This window comes from Hemiscyllium ocellatum, chromosome 35, assembly GCF_020745735.1.
Source record: "Hemiscyllium ocellatum isolate sHemOce1 chromosome 35, sHemOce1.pat.X.cur, whole genome shotgun sequence".
Taxonomy (NCBI): domain Eukaryota; kingdom Metazoa; phylum Chordata; class Chondrichthyes; order Orectolobiformes; family Hemiscylliidae; genus Hemiscyllium; species Hemiscyllium ocellatum.
Window position 1 is genome coordinate 7,841,558 of NC_083435.1, and position 18,164 is coordinate 7,859,721.

The following is an 18,164-nucleotide window of genomic DNA, read 5'->3' on the forward strand; positions in this document are numbered from 1 at the left end:
GAGCTTTCCTCATGGATAGGTACCTGGGACTTTGATGTTGTGGCCATTTCGGAGACATGGATAGAGCAGGGTCAGGAATAGATGTTGTAGGTTCCAGGGTTTAGATCTTTCATTAAGAACAGGCAAAGCAGTAAAAGAAGGGGAGGTGTGGCCTTGCTAGTCAAGGACAGTATAAGGTGCCTGAAAGAACTTTTGATGAGGACTTGCCTAGTGAGGTAGTGTGGGCTGAGGTTAGAACGAGGAGAGGAGAGGTCACACTGCTTGGAGTTTTTTATAGGCCTCCGCAGAGTTCCAGGGAGGTGAAGGAGAGGATTGGCAAAATGATTCTGTGTAGGAGTGAAAGGAATAGGATGGTCATTATGGGGGACTTTAACATCCCCAACGTTGACTGGAAATGCTATAACTCTAGCACGTCGGATGGATCAGTTTTTGTCCAATGTGTGCAGGAGGGTTTCCTGACACAGTATGTCAAAGGGCAGACAAGAGGGGAGGCCACACTGGGTCTGGTGCTCAGTAATGAACCAGATCAGGTGTTTGATTCAGTGATAGGTGATCACTTTGGAGAGAGTGACCATAATTCAGTTACATTTAGTTTAGCAATAGAAAGGGATCAGTACATGCCAAAGGTCAAGCGTTACGATGGGGAAAGGGCAATTTATAATGTGCTTAGGCAAGATTTAGAATGCACAGAATGGGGTAGCAAAATGCAGAGGATGGGGACAATCAAAATGTGGAGCTGGTTTAAGGAACAGATATTGCGTGTCCTTGATAGGTAGGTCCCTGTCAGGCAGGGAGGAAGTGATAAGGGTAAGGAAACCGTGGTTTACTATAGAACTTGCATCTCTTGTTAAGCGAAAGAAGGAGGCTTATGTGTTGAAGAGGCAAGATGATTCAGATGAGGCGATGGAGAGTTACAGATCAGCTAGGAAGGATTTAAAGAGAGTGTAAAGACAAGCAAAGAGAGGACATGAGCAGTCTTCAGCAAATAGAATAAAGGAGAACCCTAAAGCTTTCTATAGGTATGTGAGGAATAAAGGGATGACTAGGGTAGGGTTAGGGACAGTCAAAGACAGAAGTGGGAAGTTGTGTGTGGACCCTGTGGTGATCGGAGAAGTGCAAAACAAATATTTCTCATCGGTTTTCACTCAGGACAAGGAGAATGTTGTAGAGGAGAAGATTGAGATATGAGATATTAGACTAGAAAGGATCAAGGTTAGAAAGGAAGAGGTGTTATCAATTCTAGAAGGAGTGAAGTGGACAAGTCCCCTGGGCCGGGTGGGATTTATCCGAGGATTCTCTGGGAAGCTAGGGAGGAGATAGCAGAGCCTTTGGCTTTGATATTTGAGTCATCATTGTCTACAGGTTTAGTCCCAGAGGACTGGAGGATTGCACATGTTGTGCCCTCGTTCAAGAAGGGCAGTAGAGATGACTCAGGTAATTATAGACCAGTGAGCCTTATGTCTGTTGTAGGAAAAGTTTTGGAAAGGATTAAAAGAGATAAGATTTATAATCATCTAGCAAGCAACAATTTGATTGCAGATAGTCAACATGGTTTTGTCAAGGGCAGGTCATGTCTCACAAACCTCATTGAGTTTTTTGAGAACGTGACCAAGCATTCCTGTTCCTTTTCTTAGGGGGTGGTTGATGGGGTCTAACTCGAAGCATGGCATTCCAACTGGAACTCTATCAACAAACACATCAAGTTAGACCCCATCAAACACCCCCTGAGAAAAGGAACAGGAAATGACTTCACTACAGGAAATAACATCACCACAGGAAATGACACCACGAATCCAAAGAAACACAAACATATAAATAGAAAGCAGGAATTTTCAGCATTGCTTTGCCTGAGGCCCATTGAAGATGTTACCTAGTAGGGTAACAAAATGTCTGGAAATGAATCTTGCAGCTCAGCGAGCAAACCTACATCCAAAACAGAGAAAGACTTTTTCCCAGGATGATGACGTCAGCAAGTACGAGGGGGAATAGCTGCAAATTGAGGGGTGATAGATTTAAGACAGATGTCAGAGGTAGTAAGGGCATGGAATGCCCTGCCTGCCAATGTAGTTAACTCAGCCACATCAGGGAGATTTAAACAGTCCTTGGATAAGCACATGGATGATGATGGGATAGTGTAGGGAGAGGGGCTTAGATTAGTTCACAGGTTGGCACAACATTGAGGGCCGGTTCTGCGCTGTGTTGTTCAATGTTCTAGTCATACTTGCCTTTGCCCTTCCCATCCTGTGGCTTTCTCAAGAGCGTTTTTGCAAAAGTTCATAAAAGTTCAGCCCTCAACAAAAATAAACAGTTTCAGTACATACTGTCCAAGGCCTTCTCAAAGATAAACAGTCTCAGATCTTATCTCATCGAGCCCAAACACCAATTACATGCAATGATACGTGGCTAACCTTGTTTTTGAACAAAAGGCAGGAAAAGATGTTTTTGACCGTTGTTCTTTAATCACAAGGAGTGCCCTGATGTGATCTTTTCTCTGTCTCTACATTCAGGATTGCCAAGAACCATCTACACTTGAGTATATAAGCATAAAAATTCATGAGGAAATATTAATACACATAAAATACTAAGACTAAAAACTACTAGGACTTAAAAATTACCAAGATGTAAGAAAAAGATTTAAAACATCCCCAGACATAAGAGATGAGTTGATCTTGGTGCAACATTAAACCTTGGCATAATATTGGTGTGGCCTTTGCATTGTAACAATCAGAAATGAATAGCATTGTGAGTATAATACACTGTGTGGTTCGAGCTGGCCCATCTTCACATCCTCAAGAATAACTAGTGATGAGTAGTATTTCCTAGCTTTACTTGCTAATCAGACACCTCATGAATGATTAGTTAAAAACCTCAGATCTGTGTAAGTCCAGTTCTGCTCTCCTGGGCTGCTCCAATTTTAATTCTTTCCCTTCAATTGGATGATGCAAAAAGCAGAAATGAAAATGAATCTGCAACCACATCATTATAGGGAAGGCATTAATGTTTGGAAACGCTGAGAGATAATGCAGTTAAGCCATGTAACCCTTTCCTTGCGAACAACAAAGTATTTGCTTATTCTGCAGTATCCAGTTTTATGAAAGGTTATATCTAAAGTGTGAACCTTTCTCATCTCACTAACTTGCTAACAGATCTGCATTGTGCTTTGAATACTTTCTCATTCCTGAAAACATAATGGTAACACAGTTGTAAACAATGTCAATTGTTGGGACTTCAGTACTTTATCTCCCTACTCGCTTCTTGCTATGATTGTCCGAACAGATTGAAGGCAGGATTGTTGCTTATCAGAATTAATGTACTTTCATATCAATGACTTAGCTGAAAGGACTTAATATAACAGTCAAGATGACTGAAGGTATAAAGCTAAGTGGGGTCGTAAGATTCAAGGATAGTGTAAATAGGCTGCAAAAAGATACAGACTGATAAAGTGCTGGGCATGAAAATGAGAGATGGAGTGTAGTTGGGGAAAAGAATGCAAATGCAGGATATTATTTCAATAGAAAAGATCTTCTAGAAAAGCTTTCTTTTATTGAAGCTGCTAAAATTGATAGTGGTCCTGTTTAGACACCTTTGATGCATTTTTATGAATAACTTTTCAAGGTCATGTTCTGATGTTAGCACAGATGAATTAGATACAAATCACATTAAATATTGCAGTTTTGAAATGCTGAGATTACTGTACTTTGGGATAAATGCCTTGGTTCAGTAGTGCCAGTAAGCAAAGGGGGAAACAACGTGAAATCTAATATTCTACCCACTTCAGTCTAATAATTCCACAGACTTGCCATAACCTAAATTTCACTATTAGATCATAACAAGTTCCATCCTTACATAATTATTTCTTGCAAACTTTCGGATTTTTGTCATCAATTTCAGACCTTTTTGTTGTCTTTGCGTACTCTCAAATGTAAGCAGATAAAGCTGGAACCCTCAACAGGTCTGGCAGCTGTTTTACAAAGAGAAACAGTTAATGTTTCAGGCTTGTAACCATTTGTCAGCGCTGTCTGTGTCTGGCCACATCCCGTGCCTTCCCAGGGATAAATCTTCCACATCAATCATACTTGCAGATGTCTAGACCCCCTGCTTCAGAACTGCCTCTTTAAAATCTTCCATGTCTCTATCTTGCTTCCAGTGTTTTAAAACCTACCTCTTCGATCAAACATGACTTAATTTCTCCTTATCTCCCTCTGTTTAATACTATCTCTTGTAATTGTTCTATGAAGCCTTGCTCTGCTGAAAGGGCTATCCAGATTGTCAATGTTTCTTGTTTGCCCTGTTACTATTCTCTTTGGCCCTGCACCAGAAAAACAGGTTGTAAGTTAGCCTTTTGAGCTCTCCATCCTATCACAGAGCCTCCTTTTAGTTCTTTAATAATTAGCACAAACCCCCACCCATCCTTTTTAAAGAAGGTTGTGGTGGAACTGTTCGATTGCTGAGCTGCTTCATATAAAAGTTAGCCACCTTGGTGTCAGTCTGGAACCCTCTGTTGATCAGGTTTCCTTCCTGAAACCATTATAGTGAGCCAGACAATCTTTTACAGCAACCTGGTAACATACCAGTTACTTCTACTGATACCAGACATTTATTATTATTTCCAATTTGTTAAAAAACAAATTTAAAAGAATAATTTCTCACACACAAGACTTGAATAAAGTGGGTCACCATTCAGGCTTAGACAGACCATAGTTCGACCATTAAATGATAAGATCGAGGAACAGGAGTAGGTCATTCACCCCTTGGCATTCTCCGACACTCAGTAGGAACCTGGCTGGTCAGACACCCCCTCACGTCCGTTTCTCTGCCCTTCCCTTTGACTCCCCAACTGATTAAGAATCTATCTGTCTCGGCCTTAAACATACACAAGGACTCTAACCCCACAGCTGTCTGTGGCAAGGAGTTCAAAAGACTCCTGACCCTCTGAGAGATTGAGCTAATTCTCACTTTGCTGTCACCCCATTTTTAAAAAATATTCATTCCTGACGCATCCCCTTTGCTTGCAAGGCCAAAGTCCTATTCCCAGCTGCTCTTGGGGAGATGATGAAGAGTGCCCCCCGAGAGCCTGTGTGTTCAAGGTGCCATCACAGTATTGTTAGGGAGAGAGCTCCGGGATTATGATCCAGTGGCAATTAAAGAACAGCAACTCTATGTCTGAGGTTCGGACTCATCCTCAGGCTGAAAGCATTCACTCTGTTTCTCTTTGTCTCTGCAGATGCTGCCAAACCTGCTGAGCTGCTTCTGCACTGTGTTGTGTTTGTTTCAGATTTCCAGCGTCTGCAGCATTTTGTTGTTGTTAATTACATTTCCAAGTCAGGATTGCACATGGTAAGGATTTTGAATGCCATTCCCTCTACCTACTACCATTGTGATGGAGGAACTGCGGGTGGTGGAGACTTGTTGGAGCGGGGTGTGGGGGAGGTGTGTGGGGCGGTTGTGCTGGGTTTCACAATCACACACACTACAATGACAGGACCTGCTGGTGGTGGAAGGAGTGAAATTTACAGAGGGATTGAGGAAATGATCAGCTTTGGTGTTTGGATTGGAATAAAATGCACCCTGCCTCACATTGGTTAGAAATCCTGGCTGTCAGTCATGGCTCAATGGGTAAAATTCCCATCTCCAAGTCAGATACTTGGAAATTTAAACCCTACTGAAGAGAATGAAGCACCAACAATACAGTGCGACACCAAGGAATTCCAAGATGAATGTTCAATATTCCATGATCTCGACAAAGAACAAGGGAGTTTTCCCCAACATCTTGCCCCATATTTCTCCTTTACACAACATCATGAAACAAGCCATCTGACCGTAGCCATATTGCAGTTTGTGGGATCTTGCTGTGTACAAAATGGCCGCCACACTTATTACATCACACTCGTGAATAAAGCACAAAGCCTGCCAATTCCTGACGCAGGGGTCACTGGGTTCAATATGTTAGCTCTGTTTCTCTCTCACCAGTAGCTGCCAGGCCTGCTGAGTTTTTCCAGCAGTCTCTCTTTTTATTAGAAGACTTCCCGTGCTGCCCTAAAATCCCAGAAAGGCAAGATTTATTTTCTTAACAAGGCAGAAACAGGAAAATCAGTCCAAGCTGTTCACGTGGGTGTTTATCGTCATGGGAACTGTAGTTCTCATCACTTCCATCACAGGAATTGAGCACAACACCTTGGCCAACAGTCTCAATGCAGTGCTGAGGGAGCACTGCTCTTTGGAGGTGCCTGGAGGAGAGTTTAAATTAGGCCTTAATGTCCCTTTGAGCTATCAGACCCTGCAGCACTGTTCAGAGCAAAGCAGTGTGTTCTGCCCACCACTTACCCTTCAGCCAAACACAATGAAGATATCTAATTCCTGTTTGTGGGATCTTGCTGTGCACATGTTGCTCACTTATCCTTCCTTGCAGAAAGTGACTACACTCAAACATGACTTTATCACTTAGGGAGCATTTTGGCAGATCCTGAAATTGTGAAGGTGTGACGTGGTTACAGGTTCTGGTATTTGCTGTTTGAAATGTTAAATTAAGCAGATTAACAACTCTGTTAAAACTTAGAAAGAAGACCGTTTTATGACCAAGTTAAAAGTATATGTGCTGATGCCAGTAAGTTTTAGTTTCTGCTGCAATCCTTTTATTCTGCGTTGCTGTAATACAGCTGTCCTTCAGTAAGTGGAGCTGTTGCGTTTCCTAAAGGACTTTCTGATTGCTGCAGAAGTTTTCTCTGTGAGTTTAAGCTGCAGACAAACCCAGAGATTAACTGTGAATGGGAAGGCTCAGGTGAAAGGGTTAGTCTCTTTGGGGTGCAGTGGTAGTATCCCTGCTTTTGAACCCAAAGGCCGGGCTTCTGTTCCAGCAGTGTATAATAACATCTGAAAATGAAAAATACTGGAGATCGCGACGGGTCAGGCAGCATCCAGAGATAGCAAGCTAAGGATTCAACTCTAGATGAATCCTCATCAGAGCTGAAGTGAAGTGTGCGGGGGCTGCAGCAGTTATTGCAATAGTTGGAGGGGAGGGGAGGGATGGGGAATGAAGTGCTTTGGGAGAAAAGATGTTGATTATTCGGATTAAGTGATCGGAATGTGAGAATGGCAGACCAAGGTGTATCTAACTGCCAGCCTGGCTTGCTGTGTTCTTCCAGACTCCTGCCTGTCTAGCCTAGAAAGAGCAGACAGTCCCACTGGAGTGGAGGGAGGGAGGGGAGAGGGGACATGGTGATTGAGAAAGTAACAAATAAAGCTAAAAGGGAAACAATGGGTTCACAGTTTGAAAGTGTCAAAGTCCAGAAGGTTGGAAAGTGCCTAGTCTGAAAAAGATAACAGCTCTGCACGGGTTAATTAGGAAATAGTTTTAAACTCCTCTCTGGTAACCGGTGAACAAGCTCACGAATCAGAGAGCTAATATCTGCCCTTGGGCTGTCAGAACAGATTAGATTACTTACAGTGTGGAAACAGGCCCTTTAGCCCAACAAGTCCACACCGACCCTCCGAAGAGCAACCCACCTAGACCCATTCCCCTTTCACCTAACACTATGGGCAATTTTAGCATGGCCAGTTCACCTAACCCACACATCTTTGGAAGGAAACCAGAGCACCTGGAGGAAACCCACCCAGACACGGTGAGAATGTGCAAACTCCACACAGACAGTTGCCCGAGTCAGGAATTGAACCCAGGTCTCTGGCGCTGTGAGGCAGCAGTGCTAACCACTGTGCCACCGTGCTGCCCCAGTTTAGACTTTATTGAGAATGGTACAATGATACAGCACCAGTGGAGTCCCTTCAGCCCATCATGCCTGTTCCAGTTGCTTGGTTAATCTCATTCCCTGCTGTGGGTCGTGCTTTGAACATTGATCAGATATCCCTCTGAATATGCAAATTGAATCCGTCTCCTCTGCCCTGTCGATGTTTGTATCCCAGATAATCCCAACTCATTCTCTCAAACAAGTTTCCTCTATGTGGAGATGTACCGAGTTCAAACAAAGGTATATTGGGTTATCAGGAGGCCATAAGGCCATTCGGCCCATTGAATGTCATCATATCTGATCTAATAATCCTCAACTTCCCACCTTTTCTCCAATAACCCTTGATTTCCCTCAGTGGTTAAAAATATTTCTTGCTCAACTATGAATATATTTGATGATCCAGCCTCCACAGCCAGCTGCGGTAAAGAATTCCATAGATTTTCAACCTCCGAAGAGAAAAAGGTGCTCCTCATCTCTGTTGTAACTGGGAAACCTCCTACTCTGATCCTACACTCTCTCACAAGGGGAAACCACCTCTCCACGTCTACCCTGTCAAGTCCCATGAACCTTATATCCTACTCTAAGGTCACCTCTCATTCTTCCAAACTCCAATGAGTACTGGCCCCATCTACTCAACTTCTCCTTATAAGAAAATCTTTCCATACCGCGACCAAACTAATGATCCTTCTCTGTTCTGTTTCTGCTGCCAGTGTATCTTTCCTTCGATAACAGTAATAAAGCTGTGCTCTGATGAGTACCTTGTACTGTTTCAGTAAGACTTCTTTATTTTTATATTCCACTCCATTTGAAAGAAGTGCCCGAGGTCCCTGTGCCTCCCCCATTAGCCACTGAACTGAGAAGCTGGCTTTTTTGTGATTCATGCATGAGGACCCCTATATCTTGAAGCTGCAGTTTTCTGCAGTCTTTCCCCATTTAAATAATATTCAGTTCCTCTTCCTTTCTGCCAACAGTTTTCCACATTATTTTCCATCTGCCATGTTCTTGCCCACCCGCTCCACCCCTCTGTAGACACTTTGTGTCTTCCCATCTGTTCTTATATGTCTTTCACAAACACTCGCTCCTAACATCCATGCCATTAATATGACACACCACTGGGTATGGGTTACCATCCTAAAAATGCCCACTTTATCCTAATTGTCTTCTATTAGTTAGCCAATGCTTGTATCCATACTGATAGACTATCTCCAATATCATGTCATAGTCACAGAGATGTACAGCATGGAAACGGACCCTTTGGTCCAACCTGTCCATGCCAGCCAGATATCCCAACCCAATCTAGTCCCATTTGCCAGCACTTGGCCCATATCCCTCTAAACCCTTCCTATTCATATACCCATCCAGATGCCTTTAAATGTTGTAATTGTACCAGCCTCCACCACTTCCTCTGGCAGCTCATTCCATACACGTACCACCCTCGGCATAAAAAAAGCTGTCCCCTTTTAAATCTTTCCCCTCTCATCCTAAACTTATGCCCCCAAACCCAGGGTAAAGACCTTATCTATTTACCCTATCCGTGCCCCTCGCGATTTTATAAACCTACATGAGGTCACCCCTTCAGCCTTCTACGCTCCAGGGAAAACAGTCCCAGCCTATTCAGCTTCTCCCTATAGCTCAAACACTCCAACCCTGGCACCACCTGCTAATTCCCCTCTAAACCAGTCATCACCATGATTTGGAATTATATAACTGTTCCTTCATTACCGCTGGGTCAAAATCCTGAATGTCCCTTCCAAGTAGTTCTGTGGTTGTTCCTACACCAGGCGGATGGCAGCAGTTCAAGAAGTCAGCTCAACACCACCCTCTAGAGGACAACTTGAGGCAAGCAATGGCCTAGTGGTATTATTGCTGGACTGTTAATTGAGAGACCCAGGTAACATTTAGGGATTTAGGTTCAAATCCTGTGATGGTAGAATTTGAATTCAATGTAAATCTGGAATTAAAAGATTAATAATGACTGTGAATTCGTTGTCAATGACTGGAAAAACCCATCTGGATCACTAATGTCCTTTAGGGCAGGAAGCTACCATCATTACCGAGTGTGGCCAACATGTGACTCCAGACCCACAGCAAGGGGGTTGACTCTTAACTACCTTCAGGCAAATTAGAGATGCGCAATAAATGCTGGCCTTGCCAGCAATCCCCTCATCCTGTGCATGAAATATAAACAGGTAATAAATGCTAGCTACACCAAGATCCCCGAACAGACAAAAATAATTTGTATTGTGTACAGTTTTGAGCAGCAGAGTCTGGGAAGGATGTGAATGTATTGGAGAGAGTGCAGAACGATTTACAACAATGGTCCCAGGGATGAGAAACTTCAGTGGGAAGGGTGGATTGAAGAGGTTGGGACTGTTCTCCTTGGAGTGATAGGAGATCTGATTGGACTTTTCAAACTCCTTCGTGGGCTGGAAGCAGTAGTTGGGGAGTGAAGAAGGAGATGGCACTGGGCAGGGTGACACTAGGCATACAGACACACAAGATGGCCACTGAGCCATCAGTTGGCCAACTTGACACACAAGATGGCTGCCGGATCACAACATGCAGAGAAGCAGTAGAGCAAATACAGAGCAAAAACTGCCTGGGACCACCAGAACGCCAGGGTAATGCACTCACAACCCAGTTGATTAGTTTTAGGTGGGTGGGAGAGAGAATACACATGAGTAACAAACACTGCCCGCTGAAGTGTCTGGGTCCAGCCAAACCCCTTATTGAAATGCTAACAGCTTGATACAGACTCAATACAAAATGCTAATAGCCAGAGCTGCAGTAATCGTCGTTCTCAGGAAGTGCAATTAGTGCCCATTACTGCAGTAGTGGATTTCCGTCCAGATATTGACAATAGACAATAGGTGCTGGAGTAGGCCATTCTGCCCTTCGAGCCTGCACCACCATTCAATATGATCATGGCTAATCATCCTTAATCAGTATCCTGTTCCTGCCTTATCTCCATAACCCTTGATTCCACAATCCTTGAGAGCTCTATCCAACTCTTTCTTTAATGAGTCCAGAGACTGGGCCTCCACTGCTCTCTGGAGCAGAGCATTCCACACAGCCACCACTCTCTGGGTGAAGAAGTTTCTCCTCAGCTCTGTCCTAAATGGTCTACCCTATACTTTTAAGCTGTGTCCTCTGGTTCGGCACTCACCCATCAGCGGAAACATGTTTCCTGCCTCCGGAGTGTCCAATCCTTTAATAGTCTTATATGTCTCAATCAGATCCCCTCTCAGTCTTCTAAACTCAAGGGTATACAAGCCCAGTCGCTCCAGTCTTTCAGTCTAAGGTAATCCTGCCATTCCAGGAATTGACCTCATGAACCTACGCTTCACTCCCTCAATAGCCAGAATGTCTTTCCTCAAATTTGGAGACCCGAACTGCACACAGTACTCCAGGTGTGGTCTCACCAGGACCCTGTACAGCTGCAGAAGAACCTCTTTCCTTCTATACTCAATCCCTCTTGTTATGAAGGCCAGCATGCTATTAGCCTTCTTCACTACCTGCTGTACCTGCATGCTTTCATTGACTGGTGCACAAGAACACCCAGATCTCTCTGTACTGCCCCTTTACCTAAATTGATTCCATTTAGGTAGTAATCTGCCTTCCTGTTCTTGCCACCAAAGTGGATAACCATACATTTATCCACATTAAACTGCATCTGCCATGCATCTGACCACTCGTCTAACCTGTCCAGGTCACCCTGTAATCTCCTAACATCCTCATCACATTTCACCCTGCCACCCAGCTTAGTATCATCAGCAAATTTCCTATGTTATTACTAATACCATCTTCTATATCATTAACATATATTGTAAAAAGCTGCGGTCCCAGTACTGATCCCTGCGGTACCCCACTGGTCACTGCCTGCCATTCTGAAATGGAGCCGTTTATCACTACTCTTTGTTTCCTATCAGCCAACCAACTTTCAATCCAAGTTAGTACTTTGCCCCCAATACCGTGCGCCCTAATTTTGCTCACTAACCTCCTATGTGGAACTTGCTCAAAAGCTTTCTGAAAGTCCAGGTACACTCCATCTACTGGATCTCCCTCATCCATCTTCAGAGTTACATCCTCAAAAAATTCCAGAAGATTAGTCAAGCATGATTTCCCCTTCATAAATCCATGCTGACTCTGACCTATCCTAATAATACTATCCAGATGTGTCGTAATTTCATCCTTTATAATAGACTCCAGCATCTTTCCCACCACTGAGGTCAGACTAACAGGTCTATAATTTCCTGCTTTCTCTCTCCCACCTTTCTTAAAAGGTGGTATAACATTAGCCACCCTCCAATCTGCAGGAACTGATCCCGAATCTATTGAACTCTGGAAAATAATCACCGCGATTTCCCGACCCACCTCCTTCAGTACCCTGGGATGTAGACCATCAGGCCCCGGGGACTAATCAATCTTCAGACCTAACAGTCTCTCCAACACCAATTCCTGGCAAATATAAATTCCCTTCAGTTCAGGTCCTTCAGCTACTGTTACCTCAGGGAGATTGCTTGTGTCTTCCCCAGTGAACACAGATCTGAAGGATCAATTCAACTCTTCTGCCATTTCTTTGTTCCCGTAATATATTCCCCTGTTTCTGTCTTCAAGGGCCCAATTTTAGTCATAACTATTTTTTGCCTTTCACATACCTAAAAAAACTTTTATTATCCTCCTTTATATTATTGGCCAGTTTACCTTCGTACCTCATTTTTTCTCTGCGTATTTCCTTCTTAATAATCCTCTGTTGTTCTTTAAAAGCTTCCCAGTCCTCCGTTTTCCCACTGATCTTTGCTATGTTATACTTTTTCTCTTTTAACTTTATATGTTTCTTAACTTCCCTCGTCAGCCACGGCCACCTATGCCTCTTCCTAGGATCTTTCTTCCTTTTGAAGCTGACAACGTCTACACTGAAAACTGACAACGACTGCCCTGAAATTAACAAAGGCTGTGCTGGAACTGACAAAGGCTGTATCAAAGCTATCAATGATTCTGCAATGACTCCCATAAACAAACCATGTTACAAAGACAATAGTCTCATCACTGACCTATTGTATCACAAGATGTGTAAAAGTTTCTTGATATGTGCTCTGGGTTGAGAGAAGACTCACAGCTGACCACGGTGTTGCTTGTGTCTTTCTCTCCCCGGAGTATTTCCTTGTGTAATAAACTCTGTCATTGAACCCTGATTCTGACTCGGAGACTGGTGTTTTTCCCCACAACAAGAGAAACAATTCCATTGCAAAAGGAACAAGAAGAGAATCACAGTGATTTGCAAAAGAAGTAAAGGTGATGTAAGAAAATGAAAAAAAATCATGCAGGGAATGGTATGGAATGCACCAACCAGAAATGTGTTCAATTGAAATATTCAAGAAACAATTTGGATAAATTTTCCCCACAGGGATGGGGAACCTTGGGCCACTGTGTGTGGCCTTTTGAATGAATCCAAATTTTGCAGAACAAATCTTTTATTTTTTATTGATATGGTTTTTTTTGTCCTTTATTATTTTTATTTTAATCTTAAAATGAATGTATTTAAAATATCAGAAGAGAGTAAAAGAAAATTCAATGAAATAATCCTCACAGACTGACCGCCACAATTAAAAAATTGCTAAGTCATAAGGACTAAAACTGCAGACCTCCATGCTGCAACCAAACATTCAAATGCTTTCCTACAAAAAGCAGTCACAACAAAGTCATTAAAAGGTTAGTTAAGTTTAGAATTAATATTTTTTTTTAGTTAGTACATAGTAGTTAGATATTTACAAAATAATGTGAATTTTGAAGAATATAATTGAAGTTTCTTGGATGCGGCCTTATTAGATTACAACTAACATAATGCTGCCTTCCAACATGAAATGGTTCCCCACCTCTGGGATTAAAAAAATAACATGCAAAGGTCTGGGGAGAGGCAGCAGCAGCACACTGGCATTGGGGATTGATGCTCATTTGAAGACCCAGTGCTGGGCTGAATGGCCTCCCCCTGCACTGCAATAATTCTGTGAAAAGTAATTAAAATTATTTCCATGTAATTAAAGGTGCTTGTCCCTGCCAGCACTGTAATAAATAGGGAACTGAAAACAATAACGCTCTGTTTGTTCCTGTGTTTTTAATTAGAAATTAAAGGCAATGTCATTAATCTGAGTACAAAGATGGATGGTCACTGCAATATACCTTCACCTCCTCCTGAAATATTGTCTGTGTCTCAGAATGTGATGACTCCGTTTTAATATTTTGGATAGATGGTAATTGTTTTGGAAGCTGACGGATGAAATATTTGATAAATGCTCCATCGTCTGAGATTAGTCTTCTGTTTAATTAACGGCCAGTCGAATGATTAGAGACTGCAAAGTGTGGTTCACACGATGTTAACCACATATTCAATTATCGACTTAAAATTTAAAAACTCTCACCCGCAAGCTTTGAACTTTGAATCTCTCTGTGGCCTCTCCCTTCCCTATCTCTGGAATTTCCTCTTGGATGGAGCAACTATCCATAATATCTGAGCTCCTCCTTTTTGGCTTTTTTCATATCCCTGATTTTTCTGGCCCTGCCATTGATGTGGTGCTGCCTAGGTCCTGCATTTGGGAATTACATCCCCAAAGCTCTCAAACTCTCTCCCTCACGTTCCTCCTGAAAAGTTCTCGTTAGAATTTGCCTTTTTTGACTCAACTTGTGTTCACTTGTCCCGACATGGCATGGTGTCAACTTATTGCCAGATAACATGCTTGTAAACTGCCCAGGGATGTTTCACTAATTAAAACATTATTTAGTGTTTTAAATAACACAAAACCATGAGTGGGTTGGATAGAGTAGATGGGGACATGCTGTAACAAGCATAATAGGAACAGGAAAGAGAGATCTCAAGTGACTCGCAAAAGGAGCAAAGGTGATATGAGAAAAAGCATTTGAACACGTTTGCTGGAATGCATTGCCTGGAAGTGTACTCAATTCAGACATTCAAGAGGGCAATGGCCAATTATTTGGATAATAATAAAGTGTGAGGGTATAGGGTAAAAGCAGGAAACTGGCTCCAGTTAAGAGCTGGTGCCAGCACAATGAGCTGAATGGCCTCCTCCTGCACTGTAATCATTGTGATTCTGAGAAAAATGTGGTTTTTTTCATGATGATCTTGAGAGCTGATTCTGTTCTAGAAGAATGGCCTCTCTCTCTCGCTCTCTCTCTGTAATTTTCCCACTTTACAGAGACTGGGTGAGCCAGTCTTTGTGGATGTGCTGGGCTCCATGTTCAGATGGACAGATGAAAGATTTTTTATTACACTGTGTGTGCCCATCACTAAGATCCACTGGTCTAGTCTGATACTGAAGTCACAATCATCGTCTACCTTTTTAACAGACCAACACCACCAACAATCCTGGAAGCTAATTTCTGTTTTCACTACGTCAACAGGGAGAGCTCCACACATCTGTAGCCAGTTGTTATAAAACTGTAGATGGGAGTGAGATACAGGGAAATTGGGATGTGGGCATATGGTTTCCATGGTGACAAAGGCCATGCCAGTGAGATTGATGACTATACAGCCGTGCAATGCACCATGGGATTTGTGAGTGTGTTGCCATAGTGATGGATGATGACTGTGTCACAGTGCAAGTGGCCCTTTGTGTTGCATCTGTTTTTTTGAGTGGGGACTGCGAGTGCAATTTGGGAATATTGCTTCTATCATCATACTGATCAATTGGCACCCAATAAAAAGTCTTTAGTCAAGGTTAAAGGTCAAAGATAGCTAATTGACCTGGAGTGCCTTAGAAGTTCCACATAGCAAGTAACAGTTCTGACTTGGATCTATAACAAATCTTGCCTGATCTGAAGGTTTAAGCTGAGGTACATTGCTGTGATCCAGCCCCAGAGTATATATAAACAAGGTACTTACTCAATTCTAAAAATCATACATTTGCAGACCCCCATCCTAACCTTCTCTAAAAGTCACTTTATCTGAAATCTCCGCTCCCATATCCTGACTTCCATCAGATCCCCACTCACCCTTATCCCAGTGCTCCATGGCCTATGTTAGATACAATTCTCGTCTCGGTGTTCAAATCCCACCCAGACCTTTCACTTCCTTATCTCTGTAACCTCCTCCAGTCTGGCAACAACAAATTACTTTCATGGATTGAGTGTAGTAGGTGCCTCATACTTCCCAATAATAAGACCAGGAGGCAAGTGAGCAGAAATAAGCCATTGGGCCCATCAGCTTTGCTCTGCTGTTCAGGGAGACCATGGCTAATTTGATAATCCCCAGCTGCACTTTTCTGCCTTTTCCCCATAACCCTTGCTTCCCTTCTTGGTTGAAAAGCTATCTCTAATTTGAATAAAGTTAGTGATCCAGATTTGACTGCCCACTCTTGATGAAGAATTCCACAGCTTGCAGACCCTTCAAGAGAAGAAATTTACTCTCATTCCTGTCTTAAAGAGTGACACCTCATCCTGAGGTTATGCTCTTTGGTCCTAGACAAGGGGAAACAAGCCCGTGTCTGCACTCCCCTGTTAAGCCCCCAAAGGATCTGCTACGTTTCTATAAGCTTACATCTCATCATGAGCCTGCATTGTCCATCATGTACAAGCCTCATCTACTCAATCTCTCCTCTTAAGAGAGTCCCTCCGTGCCTGGGATCCACCTGGTAAACCTTCTCCTGGACTGCCTCTATTGCCAGTGTATCCTTCTTGCCATTTATTCATGATTACCAGTTCTTTGCAAAATGGCTCAGCCATTCTGAATGTTGAATTAGCTTTCTTGTCATATATTCACATGAGTACAGTGGAAAGTTTATAAGTCACCACTTATGGCACTACCTGGGGTGCAAATGTCGCTGGGTACAGCATATTAGTTGCAAAGGTGAAAAAGATTAGGAAAGCAAAGTTAAAAAGTTGAACATTATAGTCCTTCTTACTAAAAAGTGGAAGAACAAAACAAAGAAACACAGTTAACAATACACCAGGCCAGACCCCTCAAGAAGGTAGCCCAGATCCTAACTTTGCTAGTTGTTTTAAGCAAGGTGGATATTCCCAGAGAGATACTGCTGGTCAAACCAATTAGTTTTAAACAAACCCGAGAATTTATTTATAGGATTACTGAATGAAACACAAACAACAGAAAACAGAATACTGAATAACGTAACCTCTCCAAAAACCTAACAGATCATCCCAAGTTAATGAAGTTGTTCCAAATACTTGCAACAATCCCCATAAACATCACTTGGCACAAATGGTTAAATCAAACACGGGGTCTGACAGGAGAGATGTCAGAGAGAGTGTGCCCCAGCCCAGACCTGCTTCTTTGGGTCCAGCAGCTTTTCCCCACTATTGCTAAAAACCAAGCCAAACCAGAGAAAAGCTGAGCTGGGAGAACCGGCCACTCCCCTTTCATTGTTTAAGCATTTTTTTTTAACTTGAAACCTTCTGCCTGAGGTCGTATCTGTTAGCTATAATCAAATTGGCCCTAAACCACATCAACCCCAGACTTTTACCACCTCTGAAAAAAAAGCCAAGGACAGCATGACCTTGTCAAATGAGCAGCTTTGTCACACACTACAGTCTATAAGTGCCTGGCCATGCTGGGCTCACACTCCCCAGGAGGGATCCACAGGTAAATGGGGGTCTGTTCAGGTATCAGACCCTCCTAGAGCCTCAAATGCATGCAAGTGTAGTGTCGTATGTGGAAGAGAGAGCTTTGATTTGTTGGGATAGAGTCAACAGCCAATGCTTGTTTGTTTCCTTAATATGCTACTGTACAAACCAAACTGTGTTTGTGACTATGGATACTTACAAAGATTCCTTTGATGAATAAAGTATATTTTTGACTTAAAAAGGTCTTGACCTTCCTTGCTTCAGTCTTCATGTCACCCCCGCCACTGCCCTGACCTACCTGCTCCAACTCTCACCACCACCTGCCCTCTAGTGTCCCACTCTGGTACTGCTCCAGCCCATTCTTACCTTGGGCTGCCTGCTCCCACTCTCACCCCCAGCTGCCCTCTAGTGTCCCACTCTGGTACTACTCCAGCTCGTTCTTACCCGGGCTGTCTGCTCCCACTCTCACCCCCCAGTCGCCCTCAGTGTCCCACTCTGGTACTACTCCGGCCTGTTCTTACCCCGGGCTGCCTGCTCCCACCTATCTACCCCCCTCCCTCACTCCAACCTCTCACCCTCACAATGCACAGTCCTCCACTCCCTCCGCTCCAATCCCAACCTCACCATCAAACCAGCAGATAAATGGGCGCAGTGGTAGTTTGGCGCACTGACCTCTACACCGCTGAAGCCAGAAGCCAACTCGAGGACACCACCTCCTACCACCCCCTCGACCATGACCCCACCCCCTCATCACCAAACCGTCATCTCCCAGACCATATAGAACCTCATCATCTCAGGAGATCTCCCACCCACAGCTTCCAACCTCAATAG

The 18,164-nt window shown here is 43.2% G+C and overlaps 1 protein-coding gene across 1 annotated transcript in view; it reads left to right on the top strand.

Annotated features, from left to right (window-relative positions):
- LOC132832941 (cytochrome P450 2K1-like) overlaps positions 1-18,164 on the top strand; it is a 55,663-nt gene that overhangs the window by 4,942 nt on the left and 32,557 nt on the right. The window contains exon 2 of the mRNA XM_060851184.1: positions 5,225-5,337. Coding sequence (XP_060707167.1) covers positions 5,335-5,337 — 3 coding nt within the window. The 5' untranslated portion in view covers positions 5,225-5,334. The remainder of the gene's footprint in view (positions 1-5,224; positions 5,338-18,164) is intronic.